We start from the raw sequence: 26,282 nt of genomic DNA, 5'->3' as shown, positions 1-26,282 counted from the left end.
TTGCGTGTGCACACACGCAGGTTTTCCTTTTTGGTAAAGGACCTGGAAATGTTGACGCAGAACCTGATGAGTTCCGTGTTTAAGACGGTGAACACAGTCGACGAAGGAATCCGGCTCCTGGACATTTTTAGATCGGTGTCCACCCGCAAGGTGCCTTTTTCGTCTCGAACGCACACTCACTGCAAAAACCTGTTTCTCTCTTTTCCTCCATGCTAAATAACTGTCTTGAATTTAACTCCGTCGCAGGCCATCACGCACTTCATCGAGGAGAAGGTGGAAGAAGTGTACAGCATCATCAACAAGGAGCTTAAAATGGTGAAGAAGGAGTTCAACCACAACTCAAAGGCTTTTCCCGAGCGCATGCCCCACGTCGTAGGCCACACCTACTGGGTGAGAGCCCTGAAACATCGCCTGGAGAGACCCATGGAGGTGAGTCCGTTAGCCTGCACGGTGATTTAGTCGTGCTTCCCCTCCTTCACATCGTGTCTTTCCCCCTCCAGGTGCTCCAGAAGGCCCACTTCATGCCCGACTCTTACACTCGCAAGCAGGCGATCTGCATCAACGCGCAGACGGTCCAGATTCTGGACGACGTGGTGAGGAAGAACTTCAGCGAGTGGAGCCAGAAGCTGGACAGACAGTACTTCAACAAGCTGGAGCAGTCGCTCATGGTGCGCTGCAAGGACAGGACGGCCAAGCTGGAGATCAACTTTGACAAGTGGGTCAAAGACGGCTCGACGAGGAGCACGAGGCTTTCGTACCTGAGCATTCACACACACGTCGTACGCTCTAGTCTACGATGTGTCAGCCAGTTGTGAGGCTGCGCGTCGGTGCAGCCGCGGCCAAATCAGAGAGATTTTTATCCTTTGTTATCGGCTGAGTGCAGAAATAAACGTCACGTAACAACTAGAAAAAAGAAAATGCTGTTTAGCTGCTTTAGTTCTGCTGTAAATGTTCACACATGCAGGTGCAAATTACAAATTTAGTCGATATTTAAAATGAAATAACAAATTCCGACCTCAGATGTTAATGCAGTGTTGTTTTTTTGTGTTTTGTTTGTTTTTTCCGCAGCAATTTGTTGAATCTGTTCTTAGAAATCCACTTCTGGGATCGACTGAAGTTTGAGATTCCCCAGTGTGTGTCTGACATTTACCAGGACAGGGAGGACCTGCGAGGCCTGAGGGAGAGAGTGCTGCTGCTCATCAGGGATTACAACAGGTCAGAGACACGCACGCACACACACGCACACGCACACACACACAAGTTATTTTTTTCATGTGCATTAGTTAGTTTCGCTTCCTGTTCAGTCAGTACCAGTGTTATATCCACCTGCCTCATTTTGAGGCTACAAGCTTCATCTGGGATTTATTCTGCGTAACCGAAGCAGATTTAAGTTTCAGAGAAACTGAACTTTATCATTATTAGCTATAAGAATATATAATAAATGTTGTGAATATGAAAGGATAAATCAAAGGAACAGAAAAAAATATTTTGTTGACAAATGTCTAGCAATAGAATGGCAGAATAACCCTTTAATACGCATTATATTGTCGTTTTCAAACTTAAAATATTTTTGTTTTGGCTGCTCTGCAAAAAAATTAATTTTACTGTGTTTCATCGTGCCAATAATTTTTGCAATAAACCTTTTCTCCCTTCAAATGCACTGTAAGACACACACACAAACTGAACATGTCTGTACTTTAATTTCAGGAGTGTTCATTCAGCAAACACAACACACCCACCTTCTGACCCATTTGTGTTTTTTTTTTATGTCAGGATCATTGACGTGCTGTCTGAGGACGAGCTGGGTCTGTTTCGGGAGCGAATTACTTTCATCGATAGGAAGATTCAACCAGGCCTCACCAAGCTCCAGTGGTTGTCTAAAGGAACGTCTAACGTCTTCATCCGGGACTGTCTCCTCCACGTTGACAAGGTTGGAACAGGCAGTTCATCTCTTACAGACACTGAACTCACATTCAGACTCAGGGCAGCGGTGAAAGTGTTGTTGATTGAAGCTTTGCGTCTTCTAAGGCAGCCATTGTCGTCTCCACCTCAATAAATATCTGTCTTTACGTCTCATCTCAACTTCACTCCAGGTCCTGTCGATAGTTGATGGTTACAAAGCGTCAAATCTGTCCATCTCCAGCCTCTGCCGCCAGATTAGTGAAGCGTTGCTGATTAGACTGGATGGGAAAACTGTGTACAGGTAACAATGGATGTGTGATATATTTCAATGCAAATATAAAATATATATATACACATTCACCGAGTACAAAGTGATTAAAGTTGTGTTTGTTTTACTGTCCTCTAGGGAGGTGGAGTTTGAGAATGAGCAGAAAGCTCACCAACAGACTCAACTCCAAACCCTGCGCTCAGCGCACCAGAATATCGTTGACATCATGATGAGCATCCACAGCATCTTTGCTAATGACGGACCTGAAGTATGTGTCGTGTTTTGCTTTCGTTTCTGAACTACTGATGCACAAATATCCCTGCATGTTTAAAATGTTGTGGGTTATATTCATAGGTTTTGTATAGAGGGTTTGCACTGACGTCACTGCCGCCTGTGGCCACGCCCCCCTGAGTGGCAAAAACATGGTGAAATGTATCAGTAAATACAGAGAGACCAGGAAAAATGTGGATTATCAGATCAAATGAAGGACAATTGGACAATATGAACTAGCATGGATTAGGAAAAGTGGATTAGCTTCAGTTTCAATTAGTTTTAGATCATTTCATTATGATAATGTAGCTAAATAAAAGATGCTAATGCTAAGAGCTTTACTGAGAAGTAATGTTAGTCATATAATACTGTAGCATCCGACCAGACATTAAAAGGTTGACGAGGAGTGATCACGTTATCGTTTATGTTTTTATTTTTATTTATTGTTGGAACTGAAATAGTTACTGTCGACCATAAATACGCCAAAACATCAGCATCCACAAACTTATGTGACAGCCCTCCAGAATGTAACTTAAGAAGTAACTTAAGGTTTGACTTCATCAAAAATTACAGCATTAATTAATATTACCTGACACTAAATGTGAACCACAACACCAGGTTTCTGCGTCTGGATTCTAGTTGTTTCTTCGTAGTGCAGTGATACATTTACTTCTCTTTTCTTTGGCAGATATCTGTAAAAATATATCTCCGATTGTTTTTCAAATCCATTTTAGACGCTATTAAAGTCTATGATTCAAACTAATGCTGCTAATCTTCAAGCTCAACTGTCACTTCTTGCTACTCGGTGGCCGTAACCATGGAGACGTCGCTGGCTGTGACATCACGTGCATACCCTCTTGTTGATTTACGTTTTTGTGATAGAGTGTAAGGATGCTAGGTTGTAAAAGAAGTGATTCAGAGGTGTAGTAACATAAAAAAATTCTTGTTCCTGTTTGTGCCCTGTTTTGTGTGTGAACTTTTTTTACCGTGGTGTTTAAGGTCCAGGAGCACTGGGCCACCTACACAGAGAAGGTGGACCACATGATAGAGGAATCTCTCAGGAGCAACGTCAAACACACCATGAGGAAGCTTTCCAGAGCCATCAACGGCTACAACAAGGCGTCGTCCAACCCCTTGTTCAAAGTCCTGGTAGAAATGAGCCGGACCTCTCCCCAAACCACACCCAAGGTACCGAATATCCCTGTTAATCAGATCTGATCATGGAATGGTCACACATCACATCCCTCCTTCCTTTGAGCAGTGACAAATAAAATATTAATAAAATAGAAATAAGTGGCCATATGTGTGTGTGTGTGTGTTTTGACAGGTGGAGTTCTCCCCGAGCCTTGCGAAGCTTTCTCACATTGTGAACATCATGCCTCAGCTCATCAACATCATCTCCGAATTCAAACGTCTCCCTGAACTCCCTGAACTCTCCTGCAAAGGCTCCCAGGAGAACCCAATGCACGTCAACATAGGTTCGAGCTCTAAATAACGCATCGCTTTTCCACGCAGCGTCCACCGCACACGCGACCCCGACCGCCCGTTCATCTCCGCTCCTCTTCAATCCCTCAGAGCAAGACGAGGAGATAAAGAAGATCCAGGCTGCGGTTTCCACAGGCATGACGGCCAGCGCCAGTCACCTGCAGGCGTATCTGAAGTCCTGGGATAAATACAGAGACATCTGGGAGATCAACAAAGACTCCTTCATACAGCGCTACCGAAGACTCAACCCACCCGTGTCTTCTTTTGATGCAGACATACACAGGTACTGTGCAATTACTCAATGCATCTAAAGAGACACCTGCTCTTTTTTGTTAAATTTTATGAAGACATTCTTGAGCAGATCCACTGAAGCGTGAAGATGCATTCATCTGCGTCTCCTGTCGATTGTCCGGTTGACTCCTAGGTACACGGAGAAGGCCAACAGCGTCCAGCAGGAAGACACGGTGTTTACCATCCGCTTCGTCATGCTGGACTGTTCGCCGCTCAAGTCGTCCCTGGTGCAGCACTGCCACGAGTGGCAGACCAAGTTCACGCAGCTCCTCAGTCACATGGTCAGCTCCCGGGTAAAGGAGCTCCATGCCTCCCTGCAGGACAACGCCAGGAGGTGGGGATGCGCGTGGAAATGCTTAATGCGCCACAATCACATGCACAAAAATAATCTGATTTTAACGGGAAAAAGCTTTTTGTACAGTGGTGGCGGATATGTTTCAAAAGACGTTTCTCCTTCCAACCAGAACTTAAAGAAAGTAATTCCTGTTGCCTCTATTTTAACGCTCACACAGTCACATTTTTATCTCAGAATAGCACCTACAGAACCAGCTCTTTCCCCCGAAATAAACAAGATGATTGACTTAAACTATAATGTTTTCAGTCACCGAGAACATTGCCGTATTTGAGAAATGCGTCGTGCTGATGGCGGTCTCACTTCTCTCTGCGTTTGTTTGCGCGGACGCGTTCAAGGCTGACGAGGTCTCCGCAGACGCTGGCGGAGCTCGGCGAGAGCCTCAAACTCCTGGAGACGCTCCAGGGCAACGTGGCGAAGACGGAGGCTCAGATCTGCCTCATCCACGAGCAGTTCTCCATCCTGGACAAATACGAGGCCCCGGTGGAGCACGACGTAAGAACCTCGCTAGCGATCGGGCGAATGTGTGCGTTGTATGTATGTGTATGAACTGTAAAATGATTATTAATAAAGTACATTTAATATGTCGTGCTGTAGAAATGCATCTCGTCCAGTCAAGTTCAGCTTGTTGAGCTGTTTCCCTACCTTGACGTTAAATAATTATTCCGGTTCGTCCCACAGGTGCAGGAGATGCGCGTGGTGTTGAACGACGAGTGGGTGAAATTCCAGCAGGTGCTGATCGACAGCGACGCGATGCTGCAGAAGCACAAGGAGAAGTTTAAGAACAGCCTCATCCACTCCGCCGAGGAGTTCAACCGGAAGATTGAGACCACCGTGCAGGACTTCGTCAGCAGAGGTCGCACCCATCTCTCCTTCTCCCGCTCATATAAGCTGTCGACATAGAGGTCTATTGTGTGACAAGGACGGCGTTTGCACTTCCAGGTCCGTTTACCAGTACACTGAGCTCTGAGGAGGCCTTGAAGCAGCTGGCAGAGCATCGCAAACAGCTGGAGGCTCTGAAACAGGAAGAGAGCACCATCCTGGAAGGGCTGGGCTTCTTCAAGATGGAGCAGATCCCCTCCAAAACCATGAAGATGCTGGAGAAGGTCTGAAGCAGCACTGGGCTCATATGATCCAGAGGGAGTTACAGGGTTGTCATAAACCGTCTCAAAGTAGTAGTTTTCACCCAGAACGACAGGATAAGTCAACTTCACTAAGTGACTCAGCTGATATTTGTTTGTGGTGCAGGACATGGACCATCTGCAGCAGGTCTGGGACATCACGGAGGAGTGGAACCGTAACTGGAACGCCTGGAAGGTGGGTCAGCTCGCTCTCCTCCAAACGGAGAGCATGGAGAGGACGGCGCAGGACATGTTCAAAAGGCTCCACAAGCTCCACCGGGAGCTCAAGGTCAGTCCTGCCACGTCAGGCTGGTTAAAAGCCATCTGCTTCCCGCCGTAACGCGACAGACGCAGCTAAGCTGTAATATACGATCAGCTTCTTAATGAAGACAAGTCATTCACACACACTTCAGTGGAGTCGGTCAATCAGGGGAGTGTCATTTAGCTGATGTTTGCTCTGTTTGTGATGGATAGAAAGTAACATGGACATAATGTGGATGTCTCTGCAGGATAATGAGTGGGACATAGTGAATTTCTCCAAGAAGAAGATCGACCAGTTCAAGCAGATCATTCCACTCATAACCGACCTGAGGAATCCAGCCATGAGAGACAGGTACCGACGTATCCGTCGAATAAACTCTGCCGTCCTCTAATCAAACTCTCGTTTCCTCTCATTAGCGTCTTCAGATCTTAATTCTCAGAGAACTATTCGCTGTATTCCGTCCTCCATCTGGCAAAGTGGCTGCTCATTTAGATGCAAACGCGCTGGCTGCACAGACAAACACACGTTTCATGAACAAACGTTTCCCCCCATCTGGCTTTGTAAAGTCCTACTGCTCAAATTATTTATGTTTTTTTTGTTTTGGCTGAACGCAGCTGGGACGGAGAGAAGCTAAACTCAAGCAAATGACAGATAAGTGACGTTATTAGGGTTTTTATCACTGAGTAGACTTCCTGAAAGAGCCACCACGTAAGGATACGGACGTGGAATAAGGTTTGATGCTGCATTTACCTGCCAAAAAATAAAGAGAAACACGCTGCAGTTGGGGGCAATTATAAAGAGGCACGTGGAGAAAGACGGCGCTGAATGAAAAGGATGTGATCACTTTGTTGTCAGCATCAAGTACCTCAGCTACCTGGTCCATAAAATCACTGGTGTGATAATATCAATATTCATTTGTGAGTTCTAGACGGGCTTTTAGGCACTAGTCACACTCTACATGTGTGTTGTTGGCCATGCCTTACAAAGGCGTGTTGTGTTTCCATAGATACTATTTAAGTTTTACAAAGAATGTGAGACATAGTGGCAGAAAATTAAAAAAAAGCATATAGTAAGTGTAGCATGTATGACTCTGTAATAGTCTTTGGAAGCTGCTAGCATTCATTTCTTTGCCCCGCAGGATAATTTGACACTAAGATCAATCGTCATCACCTGAATCCCACCTTTCTTTAGGCACTGGCAGCAGATCTGCGAGGAGCTGAAGTGCTCTTTCGACCACACCAGCGCCGAGTTCACCTTGGAGAAGATCATGTCTCTGAACCTGGACAAGCACGCCGAGAACATCTGTGAGATCTCCGCAGCCTCCAGCAAGGAGCTCTCCATCGAGCAGGTCCCGTCTCTCCCGTTTTGTCGCTGGAGCAGAGCTTTCGTGCCGCTCGCTTTCTGCATTTAGCGCGTGTGATCTCGGAGCGATTAGGAGCTGATTGCTAAACGAGTCGGTAATTGCGCCGTTCGAAATTAGAGCGGAGGAACTCGTGAAAGGAGCAGTCGGTTGATGGGATTTAGTCAGCACATGAAAATAATTAACCTGTCAAACTGCTCATAGTATTGATAGAACTATCTGTTTTACTTAGGAAATAAACTGAAAAATATAACATGTAGTATTAGATGAGAATAATATGTGTAATCAACAATTATACATCTTTCTAAAAGGCTCCTAAAGCTGTGATTCACGTTTCCCTGTCGGTAATAATTGACTCATATTTATACATAAAGAGAGTAGAAATACTGACCCATATTTTTGCCACCTGTCATCGGCGGATGCCGTCTGTGAACATTAACGCTTTTGTGTTTGATTTTAAAGGGTCTGGAGGACATCGCCAAGACATGGGAGGAGATGCCCCTGGATATAACACCTTATAAAGAGGAAGGCCACTACCGGATCAAGTGAGAAATCAAACCTTTAGGGGCAGGGCTGGTGAAGTTTAACTCCGTACGGTGCTGTCACGCCAACAGCATCGGCCTCTGCTGTAGAGAGTTGGTTTCACATAATGAAAAATGTTTAAACAAAAGGTTTAACAAAAAAAACAAAGATGGAAATATGTTGGATTACAGTGAACTGTGCAGAAAAATAAGCTGAGATATGGCACCGCTGGAACCCATCCCCGTCTCTGTTTCCAGGGGAACGGAGGACATTTTCCAGCTCCTGGATGACAGCCAAGTCACCCTGTCCACAATGAAGGCTTCTCGCTTCGTCAAAGCCTTTGATCAGGAGGTGGACCTCTGGGAGCGCCGGCTTTCCCAAGTGCTGGAGGTGATCGAGATGATCCTCACTGTGCAGCGGAACTGGATTTATTTGGAGGTAAAGGAAGCACAGTCACATGCTGTTTTCTGCCTTTCATCAGCGAATATTCGCTTCCGTTATACGTCTTCACCTGCATGTAAACCGAGGCCTCCTGCTTGAAATGTGTATATGTGGACTGAGGTTCTACTTCTACTTCTATTTCTATTACTTCTTTTGTTCTGTGTCCAGTATTTCTTTATCAGACACATTTTCTCATCCTCTCCCCGCTGTATTTTCTGTTTTATCATTCGCTCAGAACATTTTCCAAGGAAAGGACATCAGGGAGCAGCTGCCTCAGGAGTGCAAAGAGTTTGAGGACGTCAGTTCCAGTTGGAAAACCATAATGGTCCGTCTTCATGAGAACAACAACGCCGTACAGGGAACGCACCATCCCGGTATGACGACAACATGTTTCCTGTTTCTTTAAATATCATTTTAATAACCAGCCCGTACACACTGAGAAAAGAAAACTGTTGGACCCACTTAAAAAAAAATTCAATTGGTAACGTGTGAGTTTAATTTTTTCAGCTTAGGTTCACAAGTTAGATGAACACAAGTGATTAACACAGTATATTAATCTAATAAGGAGAAGTTCCTTTAAACCAAGTGAACTGATTTGTTTTTATGACTTTCAGGACAAAAAAAGAAAAACTAGAAAAAAACATGGCCCCTTTTGGTTGAATGTGTTCCTGAAAAAATCAGAAAAATCGTCATGACATCGGACGCACAAAAGCAAAACCTGAAGGAACTTAACTCACACACTTTGAATTGAATAAGAACTAATAGGATTAATAGGTTAACTGAACCAATTTCCAGTTGATGTTAATCTACAAAAGTGCACGAGCAGAAACCTGCGTGAGACTCGTATAAAACATGAGATTACTTCAACTACTGCATGAATACACTTCAGATTTACTTCAGGCCTGGTGTTACATCCGTTAGCAACATCATAAAGAAACTATAATGTAATAATCGGTCCCTTTTTCCATCATCCCCTGAGTAGCTGCTACCTGACATCATGATGCACATGAAGAGGTTCTTCATCTAACAGATCACTGTAGCTGCTCCTCCTGCTTCCATTGCTCCTTTCAGTGTTTCAACATGTCAACATGACGTCACAGCAGTGGAAACTGTCCTGCTATGTGCTCACGCTGTAATGATAGAAACGGTTTCCTCCTCCCCGTCCCTGTTCAGGTTTGCTGGAGAAGCTCTCGGACATGAGCACTCGGCTGGAGGAAATCCTGAAGGCCTTGGACATGTACCTGGAGACCAAGAGACAGCTCTTCCCGAGGTTCTACTTCCTGTCCAACGACGACGTGCTGGACGTCCTGGGGCAGTCGCAGAACCCGGAGGCCATGCAGCCTCACATGAAGAAGTGCTTCGACAACATCAAGAGCCTGAACATTAAAAAGGCGGGGAACTCAAACAAACATCATGTCGTGTCTGATGTTCTTCACCGGTGCTGACAAAGAGCTTCTACTGTGTGTTTTTTAGATTGGCGGTAAACTACACGCTGATAAGATGTACTCTGCCGATGGCGAGTGCATCGCGTTCAAGTCTCCAGTGGATCTGGGTAAACCCGTGGAGGTACGGCGCTGATGACCTGTGTGATGATGATGATGTCATAAAGGTGTCATAGTGTTGTGGTGATAAATCTGACTGAACTGACGATGAATAACGGCAGAGAAAGACGTGAGGACGTGAGTCACCATTTCATTTTACGTTCTTGCAGCTTTGGCTGTGTGATATTGAGAAGATGATGCGCATCACGCTGAAGGACAGTCTGAACACCTGTCATTCTGTCCTGAAGACAATAAAAGGACCGAGAGACAAATGGGTCAGAGAATGGCCCGGACAGGTACATTCGTCTTTCAGCTTTCCCTCGTAAATTGGCCGCCTGTCTGCAAATACAGTTCTTTTCACGATAAAATTAGAACAACCAGGTTCTTCAGTTTTCCAGTTTTAAAAATATATATTATTATTTATTTCATATTTTAGATGCTAATCACGGCCAGTCAGATCCAGTGGACCTTGGATGTCACCAAATCTCTGATTACTTGCAAGGAGAGAGGTGACAAGTCCTCTCTTAAGTTCATGTGGAAGAAACAGGTTCGTACGCAGTTTTCCGAGCATGCCAGTGTTTCTATGACATTATTCTATAAAAAGTGTTATTGCTTTAACTGTCTTTTATTAGGTCTCCATGCTTCGCTGCTATTCAGAAACTATCCGTAACGACCTGTCCAAAGTGCTGCGTCTGAAGATCGTGGCGCTGGTCACGGTGGAAGTTCACGCTCGGGACGTGATCGCTAAGCTGGGCAAGGCGGGCTGCAGCGACGTCAACGCCTTCGAGTGGCTGTGCCAGCTACGACTTTACTGGGACAAGGTACGGGCACGAAACCATAAAACCCAGACAGGAGACTGTAGGAAAAGGGAGTATAGGAGAAACTAAATGGCTGTTCTCTGCAGTTTTTTGTGTGTGATTTATGTCATGAATGTAGCAATGACCTAATTTAGTCACAGCTTTCATTCTGACATTGTCAGGCACAAGACACTATTTTTAAAGAGAATGTACCCGACTCTGAACGCTTAAATATAAATAGAAGCACACCTGAGCTTTTTTGAGAAGCATATTTGCTTAGAGTCGCCTGTTTATTGACTAAATCCCTCTTTATCTGACATTTTTTACTTAATTACTCAACTTAACGGTCTTCCTTTGTCTGATTTCCATCTTCATCTGCAAACTAGTTCAACTTTCTGCATAACTCGGCACAGAATATGCTTTATGTGTTTAATTATAGAATAATGTTCTGCACTCCAACAGGACTTGAATGACTGCATAATCCGACAGACCAACACGCATTTCAAGTACGGCTACGAATACCTCGGAAACTCGGGAAGGCTCGTCATCACGCCGCTCACAGACAGGTCACAATTAACCTTTCAGTCCATCAGTCCCAGTAATTATCCACCAGACCAGGAGCTGTTGTCTCTTCTTTCAGTTTCTCTATAGATATGTATTAACTTGGTTCAGTATTGCTTGGAGTACCATCCTGCTGGTTCTTGTTGGACTGTGTCCAGGTGTTACATGACCCTGACCACGGCCCTCCATCTCCACCGAGGCGGCTCTCCCAAAGGCCCGGCTGGTACCGGGAAGACGGAGACGACCAAGGACTTAGGCAAAGCTCTGGGCATGTACGTCATTGTAGTCAACTGCTCCGAAGGACTGGACTACAAATCCATGGGACGCATGTACTCGGGCCTAGCGCAGGTAGAGAGGAGCGATGAAAGCTGTAATTTAAATGAAAATGATGATGCCAAAGTGATGTGTCGGTAGGTTAAAGGTTAAAAACAAAAAACCACGCGTGAGTTAACTTTCCCCTGAACAGACGGGAGCTTGGGGCTGCTTCGACGAGTTCAACCGCATCAACATAGAGGTGCTGTCCGTGGTGGCGCAGCAGATCCTGTCCATCCTGTCCGCCCTCTCGGCCGGACAGACCAAGTTCCATTTCGAAGGGCAGCTCATCCGCCTGGTCTCGTCCTGTGGCATCTTCATCACCATGAATCCTGGTAGGTCCACACCAATTTATTTAGTAACATGTGAAACGTAAATAGATAAAAGAGAACTTCTTTTGTGTCATTGTTTTTTCTAGGTTACGCCGGTCGCACTGAGCTTCCCGACAACCTTAAGTCCATGTTCAGACCCATCTCGATGGTGGTGCCAGACTCCACCCTCATTGCTGAGATCCTGCTGTTTGGAGAGGGCTTCAACAACTGCAAGGTATTCCACTGGAGTAACCTGCCATAATAATATAATAATATAAGGGACCATTGTCTATTGAGGTTAAATCCTTGAGTGTATTTATTCTTACTGGACAAATATAGCCCATGTGTCTTAGTGGCACCAGAATCCTGATTTGGCTCCTTCCTCATTCTGCTGGAGGGATAAGTGAGAGTTTCACGCTCGAGGCCCGGCTACAAAGCGGGCGCAGGGAGCGTAAAGAGATTGCATCTGTCAGCAGGTGTTAAACAGGGATTTGTGAGGTGAGGGAACTCGGCCCCGATGGGCTCTGGCCCGGCTTAACCCCGGACTACCAGGAAGCCTCGCGTCAACTCAGCCTCGCTTCACGGCGGCCAAGGCCTGGTCTGTGTACGGGGTCCATCGATTAAATGAAATCTGTGTGTGTGTGTGGTTGTTGTTGTTTTTACCCCGGACACACAGCTCTATATATATATATATATATATATATGTAATACATCTTGTTGAATTATCACAGACTGCGATTGTTTTGTGTGAAGAGCTCAGTCAATCAGAAGATGAGATTTAGCTCTTCTACTGTGATGAAGATGCAATTAAAAATCCCCTTTCTTTCAAATTCAATGACATACATGACTATCAGTTTCTTGTTAATGTGCTGTGAATCCAAAATAAAGTTATTTCATTGGTTAAGTCTATTTAATAAGCAGCAGGAGATCATCTGGGACCATGTCATTGCCTATTTCTATGCATCTGTGTGACAGTTTCACAAACGCAACATCTCTCAAATTGTTTATAGTCATTTCAAATAATTTCGTGCGCCTAATTTTCCACAAGAGATGTGAGTTCAGGAGTTTTGTGTAGCGGGTTCACCGTTGTGTGGACCTGCCGTAGACCGTGGAGACCGGAGGAGGTGATGCACGCGCTTTGTAACCACCACGTCTTCAAACAGATCCTAATTCCGTCGTTTTAACACCTGTTTCCCTCCCCGCTGAGGCAAAAATCCCATGAGTGCGACTCTGCTGAGTAGCTCTTCCCACGGCGAATCCTGCTGGGAGGCGCAATTAAGATCCAGAAATCCAGATAGACAATTAGGAGTGTTAACGGAGCAGACTGAAACAGCACAGCTGCACGGTGCCCCCGAGGAGATGAATGATAGGGGGCGTTGTTAAAGAGGGGCAGGCGAACGTGCACATCGTATAGACTCATGATGAACTTCTTAATCTGTTTACATGAATGAATTTAGCCTTTTTCTGTTGTTTCTCTGCCCTCATGTCGCTTTGCCTCTGTGTTGGTCCTCACAGATCCTGGCTAAGAAGGTGTTCACGCTTTACTCCCTGGCCGTGCAGCAGCTGTCTAAACAGGACCACTACGATTTCGGCCTCCGCGCTCTCACCTCCCTGCTTCGCTACGCCGGGAGGAAGCGCCGCTCGTGTCCCAACGTCCCCGATGAAGAAGTGAGTCTCGTTGTTTCATGTACAAAATGTGTTTGAGAGCTCACTATCAATTATAATTGACTTTTAGAACATAACAGCAACTAATATAGGGTATTTGTTCATTTAATTGGATCCTCACACTCATCCTGGGGTATGTACGTGACGTCACCGCAAGCGAAGTCTCCATGGTTACGGCCACTAAGTGGCAAAAAGTGACAGTTGGGCTTGAGATTAGCAGCATTAGCTTGAATCACGGGCTTTAATAGCGTCTAAATTGTAAAATGAATTTGAAAAAAAAAGGTGAAGAGACTGAACCAACAGATTTGAGAAGCAGCCAGAGATATTTTTATACAGATATCTGCCAAAGAAAAGAGAAGTAAATGTATCTCTGCATTATGAAGAAACAGCTGGAATCCAGACACAGAAACCTGGTGTTGTGGTTCAGATTTAGTGTCAGGTAATGTTAATTTATGCTGTATTTCTTTGATGAAGTCAAACCTTAAGTTACTTCTTCAGTTACGTCCTGGAGGGCTGTCAGATAAGTTGGCATAGTTACGGCCGACAGTAACTATTTCAGTTCCAACAATAAATAAAAATAAAACCACAAACGATCACGTGATCACTCCTCATCAACCTTTTAACGTCCGGTTGGACGCTACAGTATTATATGGCTATAACGTTACGTCTCATTTGTTTAGCTACATATATCATAATGAAATGATCTAAAACTAAGTAAACTGAGGCTAATCCACTTTTCCTAATCCATACCAGTTCATATGGATCATTGTTGAGTCCAATTGTCCTTAATTTGATCTGATAATCCACATTTTTCCCGGTTTCTCTGTATTTACTGATACATTTCACCATGTTTTTGCGACTGAGGGGGGCGTGGCCACAGGAGGAAGTGACATCAGTGATTACCCTGTATAGTTGGTTTTTCACAAATGTTGTTTGGATCAGATTTCAGGCTCAAATGACAATAACTCGCATGGGAATAAAACATTATAATGTTACATTTCAGTCGTAGAAGAACCAGCTCCTGTTAAAGTATCCGATCGAACGTTCTTTCCCTTTTAAATGAAGTGAGATGCTGTATGAGGAGGAGAAACGAGTGTGTCTGTGTCCTCAGATCCTTCTAATGGCCATGAAGGACATGAACATCGCTAAGCTGGCTTCCACCGACGTGCCGTTGTTTAATGGCATCATCCAGGACCTGTTTCCTGCTGTGGAAACTCCGGTTATTGAGTATGGGAAGGTAAGTGGAGCTTGGCCAACAGTCAAAACCAGCCTATAGCTGCCATATTGTTTTGTGTTGATTCCCTGTGTTGGCACAGTGATGTATCTGAGGCCATCAGGTGTCCCTGACTATCTGTCCGTCATTTCCTGTCATTCTCATCCAGCTGAAGGAGATTATAGAGGCGGAGCTTCACCAGAGCGGTTTGCAGGTGACTCCGTTCACCATGACAAAAGTCATCCAGCTTTACGAGACCAAAAACTCTCGCCACTCCTCCATGCTGGTGGGCAAGACGGGCAGCGCCAAGACCGTCACCTGGAGGATTTTGCAGAAAGCCCTCACTACGCTGCACCATAAGGGAGAGCCAGGCTTTCAGCTGGTCAAGGTGATCTGAATCTGCATATTATATATTATATATATAGTAAATTAATCATTTATTTATTTACTTACACTTGGAATACAAAAGTTTCTATATACACACACACACGTTTTTTTAAAGGTCTCTTAGATGAACCATTGGCTGATTGAAACAAGCTAATGACTAAAACTCGTGTCGTTGTGCTACAAAGTAGCACAGAATTACAGTCATTCACAGCTGAACTGAAACAACGTGCACTGGATTTGAGTTTACCAGTGAGTAACCTCCTCATTGAAGCGCTCACTCTGGTCCAGACGTGTTAATCAAGCCGGCCCTGCTTTCAAAAAACATTTCTAATATCTCCCTAATTGGTGGAACATGCTGGAAAAAAAACGCGGCCTTTCATGAGAGAACTTCACTCTTTTTTGAGGGAGGATATTAGAGCCATCGTCCAGTGACTGTAAGTGGCAGCGTGATTTAAGGTGCATTCACATCAGCTTTAATTTCAAGCCGCCGTTGTTTGCGATTGATTCAGGCCGCGCGCGGCGAGCGAAAACACGCTTATTACCAAATTAATTCATGCCTTCCTCGGCTGTAAATTTACACAATCAGCAGAAGCCGCGCGTCTCCCATTAAAAGCCGCTATTCATCGTTTTTTAAGGTTTCGCCGCCGACAAAGAGCGAGTAATTAAGATCTGCCACTCACGCGCTTTTTTTTATCCTCCGTCTGCCTCGGGCCCCCGCGGCGCAACAGGAGTATCCTCTGAATCCGAAAGCGATGAGTCTGGGGGAGCTGTACGGGGAGAACGACCTCTCCACTAATGAGTGGAGCGACGGAGTGTTGTCTTCCCTCATGAGATCGGCTTGTGCAGGTGCTAACGAGAAAAAACAAAACACACACACATTAGTGTTCACATTTCATGTGACGTAAACGAGGACACGTCGGAGGATGATTCTCATCTCTAAATTCCAGCTAAACTTAATCACAGTCTGCATTAAGTCAAAGAACAGCAACGCTAAAAAGTAAAATATGCCCCGATTCCTGAATGAATCCCTTCTCCTTTCTTAAGACGAGAAACCGGATGAGAAGTGGATCGTGTTCGACGGACCCGTCGACACGTTGTGGATCGAGAGCATGAACTCCGTCATGGACGACAACAAGGTGCTGACGCTCATCAACGGGGAGAGGATCTCCATGCCCGAGCAGGTGACAGCTGATCTGACGTTTTCGCTGCACGCGTGCTGCAGCGTCGGGCTTAAATTGTGTCCTTTCTACACATATAGACAGTAAGTAAGTATGAATGTGCATTTTTTTTGTCCCAGGTGTCTCTGTTGTTTGAGGTGGAGAACCTGGCGATGGCGTCCCCGGCCACCGTGTCTCGGTGTGGAATGGTCTACAACGATTACATTGACCTGGGATGGAAGCCTTTCGTCCAGTCCTGGCTGGACAAGCGACACAAAGTACACAGCAACACTCACAGAAACTCTAAAAACGTTCCTTTTTTTTTTTAAATTTTCTGCCATTATCGTTTTCTTTTTTTGCCCCATTTATCCACAGGCCGAAGTGGAGCATTTAAAAGGCTTGTTTGAGAAGTACGTAGAAAACACTCTGAGCCTGAAGAAGAACCACTGCAAGGAGCTGATCCCCATCACTGAGCTCAACGGCGTCACGTCTCTCTGCCGCCTCTACGACTCCCTGGCTACGCCCGCTAACGGGGTATGACGAGTACAACCTTACTCAAGTAAAAGGATCTAAATGTCACTGCAAAATGTTGATTAAATATCAAATTAATTGTGTGTTCATACACACTGAAAAGAGCTCTGTTAGTATTTATACGTTATAGATTATTGGTGCTAATGCATTAATAGCAGCATTTAAATATTGGAGCTGACAGAGAGTTTATCCATAATTTATTTAATGACATTCATTATATCATCATAGTATTTTGATATAAGCTAAACAAAGTATAAAGTCAGATAAATGCTGTAGAGTAAATGCCACAAATCGGCCCTAAGTTTGTATTCAAGTTCAGTATTACAGTAAATTTGCTCAACTACTTCACACCACTTCATGCGAACATTATTTTATGAGCGTTGCCAGCGTGAAAAGTGTCATTTTCCGCGTTGTCTTTCTTCAGGTGAACCCTTCAGACAGAGAAAGTCTGGGCAGGATCGTGGAGCTCTGGTTCATCTTCAGCCTCATCTGGTCCATCTGCGCTTCTGTCGATGAGTACGGACGCAAAAAGATGGACGCCTTCCTGCGCAAGATGGAGGGAAACTTCCCTGACAAGGTCCTTTGTAGAGCGTAACGTTTGTTGACATGAAAAATTACTCCATTACTTCCTCGACCCATGTTAAATCTACCTTTCAGCAGATCGCGGCTGCTGATGCTAGACACGTTTTGCTGTTCATGTTTTTTTGACAGCAAACTTTTTAAAGCACACGCCGCCATGGAAATGTAGGAAATTACACACGAAGATGTGGATTCTGTACGACTGCCAGTGCAAAAACACTAGTGTGAAGAAGATTATAGCTGCCAGTTAACATCTGGCAGCTGGAAACAAAGAATTGTCTTGTGCCAAATCATTTCCCAGGACAAACACAATCACCTGCTTCTCTACAGTCGTTACTCTGACCATTTACTTCTAATTCAGTCATGTGATAAAGTGCACGAGACGTACCAGGTACCAACGAGCACAGCTCCTCGTTCTGCTAACAAACTGAATGCATCTGGACTAGACGACAGAGACACCGTCTGAACCTTGCATCAACTCTTTCAGGACACAATTTACGAGTACTACGTGGACACGAAGAACAAAAGCTGGGCCTCTTTCGAAGACAAGGTGCCAAAAGGCTGGCGCTACAACTCAGCGTGAGTAACCAGGTGGCATCATTCATTAAGTAGCAGAGTCAGTATAGTTTTATCACGATTATACAACAATCACCAACAAAATAAAGTTAAATTAACAACAAACCGATCCATTTTGAAGCGTATTTTTCAGCCGTTTCCTGCTCCGGCTCTGACAGTTACACTGTTGCCATGGAGATGGATGCAACGTTGCCACGGACCTGGCGGAGCGATATTTTTAGTGATGCTGATTTCATCGCGTTCTAAACGTTTTAATGTTGTTGTATAATACGTGTTTGACCAATTTAATTCTCAACCAGTTCAGTTATTTAGTCGTAATATTGTCTAACACTTGTGATTAACCGTGTGCAGTCTCCAACCTGTCTTTGTCTCGTCCTGCTTTCTCCCGCAGGGCTCCGTTCTATAAGATCATGGTTCCTACGGTGGACACGGTTCGCTACAACTTACTGGTGAAGGCTTTGGTCACGAGTCAGTACCCGGTGCTGCTCACCGGGCCGGTGGGAACCGGCAAAACGTCGGTGGCACAAAGCGTCCTGCAGGGCATGGATAACAAATGGACCGCCCTCACGATCAACATGTCGTCACAGGTCGGTGCCTCCCGTGGTCCGTGTGCGTCCGTGCTCCTGTTTTATATCGTGAAAAACGTTTCGCGGCGTCCCGCTCCATAATTAACCCGGGGGCCGGGGTCGGCTTTAAGGAATCACAGTAATGTACAACAAGGCGTCGTTAGGACCTAGAAAATGTGCTCGTGTTGTAAAAGTCGCGGTGTAATTATAATTAGCTCTTTAATCACTTGCGTGTTTGCCCTCCTGGTTTCCTACAGGCCTCGAAGTTATAATTAAGATGGTTGAGTTTGTCCTTCTGTTGCCATCACGTGGATGAGATACACGATCGAGAGCACACACACCGTGTGTGTGTGCGTTGTCAGTGCCTCCATTTGAGCTCCGCTACAATTACAGTAAAAAGTCACATTCTGCCCCAAGGCTCCGCAATCAGGCTGAGTCAGATCAGCGCTGGACGGCTCTGATGAAGGGCTGAGAGAGGCCGAGGTGACGGAGGCGCTCATCGCCTCCCACGCCGCCGTTATTAACACGCTCCCCCCCGTCTGCCTCCCCCGCACCCATCACCATTACCACGGGCGGAAAAAAACCCAATCCTAATGTGTCACCGCTCCCCCTACATTTAACATAAAACAGCTGGTGTGCTGTATACGCAACACACACAAACTTATAGGTAACACCTTTTTCTCTCTAGTTAAACAGCTCAGTCTTTAAGCGTGTCAGGCCCAGACTCGAAGCAGGACTCAGATGCAGAGATATTGAATAACAAAAATGCTTTTATTGAATTCACCGGAGAACTCAGACGGAGTGACGAACAAATGGCTATAAAAACCTGGACACTAACTCTGAATACTGAGAAACAAAAAACTCTCCAGGAGGAGGGAAAAACTCTAATCAAAAGAAACACAAAACGCTCCGAATGGAGGAAAACCGAAGGACTGCGAATCTAAACTATGGAAAGAATTAAACAAAAAATCACTCTTCTAGAGGTATAAACGACTTATTTGGGCAACTACTATGGCTGTGGACATGGAACAAGGCTCTGGTGCAGGACAAGGACGATGACACTCTGGCACAAGACAAGGGGAACACAGACTACTTAAGCACATGGAGGGAAATAGGGGACAGGTGGAAACACTTAGGACAATCAGACTGAGACACATGAGGAAGGGCAAGTGACCTGAAACGAGAGGAGAATTACTTTTCAAAATAAAACAGGAAATGACAGGACAAAGCAAACCCAAGACGAGACGCCCTCACCACGGTGTGACAAAGCGAAGATGCGGGGATTGCGTCGGCGCCCCCGAGCGTTGACTTATCGAACCATTTTGTGTCTTTTAACGTCTCCGCCTCCGTCCAGACCACCTCCAACAACATCCAGGCCATCGTGGAGAGCCGGATAGAGAAGCGCACCAAGGGCGTGTTTGTGCCGTCGGGCGGGAAGCGTCTGCTGTGCTTCATGGACGACCTCAACATGCCGGCCCACGACCTCTTCGGCTCCCAGCCGCCGCTGGAGCTGCTGCGCCACTGGATCGACTACGGCTTCTGGTACGACCTCCAGAAACAGACCCTGAAGTTCGTCAAGGTGAGAAACGACCGTAATAACCAGTCAACCGTGTAAATGAGGGGAATGTTTTTAGTCCACAGTGGCCATTAAACTGCTGTTTTCTAATGTTTTAGGGCATGTTCTTGTTGGCGTCCATGGGCCCCCCCGGCGGAGGAAGGACTCACATCTCCGCCCGCTTACAGAGTCGATTCAACCTCATCAACATGACCTTTCCTCAGGTGCGTCCCGTTGTCTCCTCCCCTCTCTGCTTCTTCATCTCAGTCCATTACCTGTTAAGTGTTTCATCGTACACTGTCACAAGAGTTGCATCTATAACGCACCCACAACACTGTGGTTGCTATGAAAACCTGCCTCCAGCCGTTGCCCTCCTCTAATTAGCCCCCTCTCCTCTGACACCTCTCTTTGTGTCCCCCTTTTTTTGTCAGTATTTTTTGTATTTAGTGTACTCTCCCTCTCGTTCCACTCATTCACTGCCTCTCCTGATTGTCGCCTCCTTTCAGCATTTTTCAATAAACGTCTCTGTCCTGTCGCGCATTTATTTGCTCTCTCCTCTCTTCACTCCTTTTCTGTTGCCAAAACAGGGACAAGGTGCAGTTTCTGAAAAGCAGTGGTAACTCTTTTTGCGTTCGGGATATAAGCCCATGAAGCAGACAACATGAAATTGACGTGCTAACTTCTAAGAAAATGTTTCTTTCCTCTGACCGCTACAACGTTGAAATCGTGTCCGTTGCCCGACTCACGCCCACCGCTCTCACGCAGGAGTCTCAGATCAAGTGCATCTACAGCACCATGATCAACCAGAAGCTGCAGGGATTCACGGAGGAGGTGAAACCCATCGGAGAGGTTCTGACTCAGGCCACTTTGCAGCTGTACAACGCCGTCACTGCTTGTTTCCTCCCCACTCCAACCAAGATACATTACCTCTTCAACCTCAGGGACATCTCCAAGGTACACGAGGAACATACATGTACAACATATAGACATAATCCAGTTATTAATGTGTGCTGTATGCCTGAAATCCTAAAACTCGCTTTTCATCTGTTTTTCCGTGAGCTTATTTAGAGTTTGCGAAAAGAAACTAGTCTAGTAATCTGCTAATTAAAGTTTTCATCACGCGTACGTGTATTTTTTTGTTCACCTCCTTCCACTGCAGGTGTTTCAGGGCCTGTTACGAGCTCAGCCAGACTCCCACGAGACCAAAGACAGCCTCATTAGACTGTGGATCCACGAGTGCTTCAGGTATCCGACGCCACGCCGCACGTTTCCCGCAGCTCTTCTCTTATTATGACATTGTCATTATGCATCATTATTTCCCAGCAGCTGCCTGGAGTGTGTGTCGACGGCAGACGGCGGCGCATTGCTTCGCATTAATCAAAACGTTAACGTAAAGCGAACCAGGCGCTTTTGCCGTGCATGCGGTGGGTTCTTTGTCGATGACATCACGCTGTGTCCGTTTCAGGGTTTTCTCCGACCGGCTGGTGAACCGCAGCGACATGGACACGTTCGTTGGTTTGCTGGAGGAGAAACTGTGTTCGCTCTTTTCCCTGAGCTTTCTCAACATCTGCCCGAACAAACAGCTTCCAGTATTTGGTAGGTGCTTAACACACGGCGACACAGACGATGGATCCGTGATGAACTGTGGGCGGATGCTTCCGTCTGGTCACCAGTGTTTATTCGTGCTCATTTTATACCCGTGTGCGTGCGCGTCAGGTGATTTCCTGAACGATTCTTCTGTCTACGAGGACCTGCTGGACATGAAGGTTCTCAAGAAGTTCATGGAGACGCAGCTGGAGGACTACAACCTGACTCCCGGCGTGGTGCCCATGAACCTGGTGCTCTTCCGGGATGCCATCGAGCACGGTTCGTCTGAGAACACACGCACACAGCCACATTTTCAAATTAAAGGGCGACACATGCACAAAAAGTTACCCTACATATAAGAGATCTGTCCTCCTGCACTGTGACGTGTTCACTGGTTCCCAGTTGTCCCAGAGAGACCTCGTGGATCTCCTTTTCCCTTCGCTACACGCTCCTGCAAATCACTAGCATCGCATCGCTATCTATTTAATTCTTGGATCCAACGCTGGATGGTACATGTCTGATTTCCAGGAACGCTGAAGCTCTGTGTCAATATTAGAACAGGCTGCGTCAAAGCTGGCGCTAAATATCTGAGTATTTGTCTGAGCAAATGTCAGTCAAACTCCCAAAGAATCCTGTAAACAATGGATTTGTTGAATTTCGTTGTCGCGTGTCGTCACGTTCCCCCGCGTTGCCTCCGCAGTGACCCGCGTGGTCCGCGTCATCAGCCAGCTCAGGGGCAACATGCTGCTGGTCGGCGTCGGGGGCTCGGGCCGCCAGAGCCTGTCCAAGATGGCCGCCTTCATCTGCGAGTATCAGGTGTTCCAGGTGGAGGTCACCAAGCAGTACCGCAAGCAGGAGTTCAGAGAAGGTGAGATCACTTGCTTGAGTGCATGCGAGTTCCCCTTCTTGTCTTGGCTCGGCCACATTCACACGAAAGGGATTTTTTGCTTCCAGACATCAAGAAGCTGTACCGTTTGGCCGGAGTCGACAACAAGCCCACGGTGTTTCTGTTCAACGACACCCAGATCGTGGACAAATCCTTCCTGGAGGACATCAATAACATCCTGAGCTCTGGAGAAGTGCCTAATCTCTACAAGCAGGACGAGTTTGTCGAGGTCTGCGACGCCTTTAAATCCCGTCTGTCCTCTTGTTTTATGACTCTCTCTGTGTTTGCGTTTTGACGACCACTAACTCATGTGTATCCTGAAAGAAATCGAACCAATGAATCAAACTTCCAGTTTTTTTTTCTTTTCTGTCCTGTAGGTTTGCAGCGCTCTGTCAGACTCTGCCAGGAAAGACAACGTGGTGGAGACTCCTGACTCACTGTTCAGCTACCTGATCGAGCGCGTCAGGAACAACCTGCACATAGTGCTCTGCATGAGCCCGGTGGGAGAGCCCTTCAGGTACATCCTACGTACTATATCACATCCAGGTCCACATCACCTTAACTCCCTCCTGTTTTTTTGTTCTTGAGATGTCGCTCTCTTGCTGTTGAGTTCATGGGAATAAGGATCTGTCGCTATCGATGCTATATTCCCCTCACAGCATAAAGTTACATAAAACTATTGGCATTTTATTCAGCTTTTCACATTTAAATGTGATCAAACACAGCGCTGCCTTTTATTGTGTCAGTTTCCCAGTGTGTATCTCTATAAATACAGACAGATACAGATAAGGTCGGCATCTCTCTGCTAACCAATTTGTAGTCATGGAGGGATTAATAATAGAAACGTAAAGATACTTTATTAGTGGTGAGTGGTGAGGAACCTGGTGCTTCCCTATTGTGACACACAGATGTAGTGAGCACACATTTTTGGTAAAAAAACACATCTCTACCCCCTTAAGCGTCGGCGTCCGCGTTGTAATTAGCCGCGCGGCGTAGTGGTCACACATGATGCTGCTAATTGGCCTGCTAGGCACCATTACCCGGAGCTAATGACCATCTCCGTGTGATGACAGAGATCCTCGCCCACCTACTACTGGCTGCTCCCAGCATCTGTATCACAATCGCATCACCAGTAGCTCAGGGAGCTCGTGCTGCAACATGCGCCGCGCTGAGCTGCAGCCGACTCTAAGAGCTTCAGTGTCACACGGCCTGAAGCGAGCCAGTGGTGTTTACGTGTCCATTGCACGGTGCCGTTTTAACATTCAGCGCACATTAACTAACGCCAGGTCGTTATTACCTTCACACGTTTTTCTCTGACCGTCTGCCAAATGCACCCCCACGCGTTCACGCGCCCTGTGCACACGAGGCTTTAATGGATGTCAGCAGATCAGTGTGTTATCAGAATCCAGTAATGGCCGCTTCCAAAACAGGAACTACATCCTCCAGTACCCCGCGCTAGTCAACTGCACTACAATCGACTGGTTCTGCGAGTGGCCCAAAGACGCCCTGCTGGAGGTGGCTGAGAGGTACTTGGATGGACTGGACCTGGGTTCCTTGAAGGGGGTGAGACGCATGTAGTTTAATCAACAGATTGGCATGAAACTGAAAAGAAAAACTGAACATTATTGTCTTTATGTAAAAATGGACAAAGCAAACAGCCTCGACTTGATACAATTGGATGAGTTATACAAAAATTCTCCAATACAGTTGTCATAAATGTAAAAAATAAGATTTATTTATAATTTATTTCCTTTTAACGTGGAGGTCTTACGTGGATTGACTTGAGTCTGCCTCTAGTGGTCACGTGAAGTACTGCAGTCGTTGGCGCTTCTGCGCTGGTGTAATTTTTATGTTGCAGGTTTTGTTATTTGTGTGTCACAAATAGTGTTTACATTTTCCCCTCAAGCTGCTGCCATCACACCTGAGTATTTTTACGTTTTTTAACGTTTTACTCCATGATGTTGCAGATCCAGACGAAGGTTGCCAGCATTTTCGTGACCATGCACCAGTCGGTGGCGCAGGTCTCCCAGAGGATGAAGCTGGAGCTGCGAAGGCACAACTACGTGACGCCCACCAACTACCTGGAGCTGGTGTCCGGATATAAAAAGTATAAATTCCCTCCGTCAATTGCTCCTCTTTGCTTTTCTCCATTTCATGTCGGTTGAATCCCCCTTTTCACAGCCAGCTCCTCAATCATCTGATTGCGTTTACGTCCGTGTCCATTCAGGCTGCTGGCAGAGAAACGTTCTGAACTGGGGGAGCAGGTGACCAAGCTGCGCAACGGCCTCTTCAAAATCAGCGACACGCGGCAGAAAGTGGAGGCCATGTCTGTGGAGCTGGAGGAGGCCAAGAAGAAAGTGGCCGAGTTCCAGAAACAGTGCGACGAATACTTGTCCGTCATCGTGCAGCAAAAGATCGAGGCTGACAAGCAGCAGAAGGTGCGAATGCATTCGCAGGAATTACAAATGAAGCCTTTGTTTGACGACGATATAAGAGTATAAGAAATGAAGAGGCATAAAACAACACATTTGTGTACACTCATCTGTGTTTGTGTTTAGACCGTGAGCGCTAATAGTGAAAAAATCGGTGCAGAAGAGTTGGAGTGTAAAGCCATGGCTAAGAACGCACAAAGAGACCTGGACGAGGCCCTGCCTGCCCTGCAAGAGGCCATGGAGGTAGAGATCTGTTCTAATTCAGTCACCTTCAGTCTTGTTTTGTAACTTTTTCATTAACGCGTGCGCTCACTTTATTCATTAACGTGTCCGGTTGATTCATTGCCTTAATATTTGATGAGTAATGATCCTTGACTCTCGGGTGCATTTGCTCCCCTTCTTCTTCTTCTTCCGTGTGCGCTTTCCACCTGAGTTTAAATTATGCTCGGCTTCTTTTTTTTTTTTTTTTTTTGCACGCAGGCTCTGGAGTCTCTGAATAAGAAAGACATGACAGAGATCAAGTCGTACGGCCGTCCTCCGGCGCTGGTGGAGACGGTGATGCAGGCGGTTATGACCCTTCAGGGCAAAGAGCCCACCTGGGCAGAGGCCAAAAGACAGCTGGGTGAGAAGCTGAAATGAAATGGGAAGAAAAAAAAAATCGACTGTAACTAGGAAGACTGCGTTTTGAATAGATTGAACCAGGTTGAGTAGAGCTACACAAACAAAAGGACAGATGTAACTGGAATAAATGGGAACACAGATGATGCATAAAATGCATCCTTTGTAATGTAAATTACAAATTGCAAATTCCCTTTTTTTGTGTCCTTGTTTTTCCATAATAATAAGTGATTACAATTGTCATTAGGTCTAGGACAATAAACTGTCTCACACTCCTTACACATACTCAAACTGAAGTAGCATTAGCATTATGACACAAATTCAAAATATATATTTATATTCTAATCCAGGGGATTTCAACATTTTTCAGGCCAACGACCCCAAAACTGATGGTATATATATAATAAATATATTATTATTATTATTATTATTATTATTATTATTATTTTGCATTATATATTGAGCTATTCAAATAATACACAGGTTCGAATATTAATTAATTTATTTAAGGGTGTTTGAGGGTGAAAATTAAAAAGATATATATATATAAAAAATGTCTAATCAACCAAAGATTTTGCGACCCTGTGCTGCAGTACCTCAACGGATCCCTAGGGGGCAGCGTACCTCCTGTTGAAGACCTATGTTATAAAGGGTCATTTGATACAAAACTGGTAAAAGGAAAACAACCAAGTTTTTTATCAATGTGTAATTTTTAAACATATATATATAGTACT

At 45.6% G+C, this 26,282-nt stretch overlaps 1 protein-coding gene across 1 annotated transcript in view; it reads left to right on the top strand.

Moving 5' to 3' along the window:
* Window positions 1-26,282, top strand: part of dnah2 (dynein, axonemal, heavy chain 2) — a 50,679-nt gene that overhangs the window by 5,784 nt on the left and 18,613 nt on the right. Inside the window, exons 11-63 of the mRNA XM_047573587.1 lie at window positions 21-150; window positions 247-429; window positions 501-715; window positions 1,069-1,215; window positions 1,774-1,930; window positions 2,094-2,203; window positions 2,309-2,438; window positions 3,440-3,628; window positions 3,768-3,918; window positions 4,016-4,208; window positions 4,350-4,550; window positions 4,907-5,063; window positions 5,250-5,424; window positions 5,511-5,674; window positions 5,817-5,978; window positions 6,199-6,302; window positions 7,143-7,299; window positions 7,774-7,856; window positions 8,091-8,271; window positions 8,510-8,648; window positions 9,448-9,665; window positions 9,748-9,840; window positions 9,986-10,111; window positions 10,252-10,362; window positions 10,448-10,636; window positions 11,075-11,178; window positions 11,332-11,521; window positions 11,640-11,820; window positions 11,904-12,031; window positions 13,312-13,464; window positions 14,573-14,698; window positions 14,844-15,062; window positions 15,790-15,907; window positions 16,106-16,242; window positions 16,359-16,496; window positions 16,594-16,752; window positions 17,174-17,326; window positions 17,816-17,907; window positions 18,296-18,491; window positions 19,825-20,049; window positions 20,145-20,249; window positions 20,791-20,979; window positions 21,185-21,270; window positions 21,491-21,621; window positions 21,742-21,891; window positions 22,313-22,480; window positions 22,567-22,727; window positions 22,876-23,015; window positions 23,929-24,061; window positions 24,466-24,605; window positions 24,726-24,936; window positions 25,057-25,173; window positions 25,411-25,552. Coding sequence (XP_047429543.1) covers window positions 21-150; window positions 247-429; window positions 501-715; window positions 1,069-1,215; window positions 1,774-1,930; window positions 2,094-2,203; window positions 2,309-2,438; window positions 3,440-3,628; window positions 3,768-3,918; window positions 4,016-4,208; window positions 4,350-4,550; window positions 4,907-5,063; window positions 5,250-5,424; window positions 5,511-5,674; window positions 5,817-5,978; window positions 6,199-6,302; window positions 7,143-7,299; window positions 7,774-7,856; window positions 8,091-8,271; window positions 8,510-8,648; window positions 9,448-9,665; window positions 9,748-9,840; window positions 9,986-10,111; window positions 10,252-10,362; window positions 10,448-10,636; window positions 11,075-11,178; window positions 11,332-11,521; window positions 11,640-11,820; window positions 11,904-12,031; window positions 13,312-13,464; window positions 14,573-14,698; window positions 14,844-15,062; window positions 15,790-15,907; window positions 16,106-16,242; window positions 16,359-16,496; window positions 16,594-16,752; window positions 17,174-17,326; window positions 17,816-17,907; window positions 18,296-18,491; window positions 19,825-20,049; window positions 20,145-20,249; window positions 20,791-20,979; window positions 21,185-21,270; window positions 21,491-21,621; window positions 21,742-21,891; window positions 22,313-22,480; window positions 22,567-22,727; window positions 22,876-23,015; window positions 23,929-24,061; window positions 24,466-24,605; window positions 24,726-24,936; window positions 25,057-25,173; window positions 25,411-25,552 — 8,057 coding nt within the window. The remainder of the gene's footprint in view (window positions 1-20; window positions 151-246; window positions 430-500; window positions 716-1,068; window positions 1,216-1,773; window positions 1,931-2,093; window positions 2,204-2,308; window positions 2,439-3,439; window positions 3,629-3,767; window positions 3,919-4,015; window positions 4,209-4,349; window positions 4,551-4,906; window positions 5,064-5,249; window positions 5,425-5,510; window positions 5,675-5,816; window positions 5,979-6,198; window positions 6,303-7,142; window positions 7,300-7,773; window positions 7,857-8,090; window positions 8,272-8,509; window positions 8,649-9,447; window positions 9,666-9,747; window positions 9,841-9,985; window positions 10,112-10,251; window positions 10,363-10,447; window positions 10,637-11,074; window positions 11,179-11,331; window positions 11,522-11,639; window positions 11,821-11,903; window positions 12,032-13,311; window positions 13,465-14,572; window positions 14,699-14,843; window positions 15,063-15,789; window positions 15,908-16,105; window positions 16,243-16,358; window positions 16,497-16,593; window positions 16,753-17,173; window positions 17,327-17,815; window positions 17,908-18,295; window positions 18,492-19,824; window positions 20,050-20,144; window positions 20,250-20,790; window positions 20,980-21,184; window positions 21,271-21,490; window positions 21,622-21,741; window positions 21,892-22,312; window positions 22,481-22,566; window positions 22,728-22,875; window positions 23,016-23,928; window positions 24,062-24,465; window positions 24,606-24,725; window positions 24,937-25,056; window positions 25,174-25,410; window positions 25,553-26,282) is intronic.

This window comes from Mugil cephalus, chromosome 1 (assembly GCF_022458985.1).
Source record: "Mugil cephalus isolate CIBA_MC_2020 chromosome 1, CIBA_Mcephalus_1.1, whole genome shotgun sequence".
NCBI lineage: Eukaryota > Metazoa > Chordata > Actinopteri > Mugiliformes > Mugilidae > Mugil > Mugil cephalus.
This window is presented reverse-complemented; position numbering and strand designations above follow the sequence as displayed.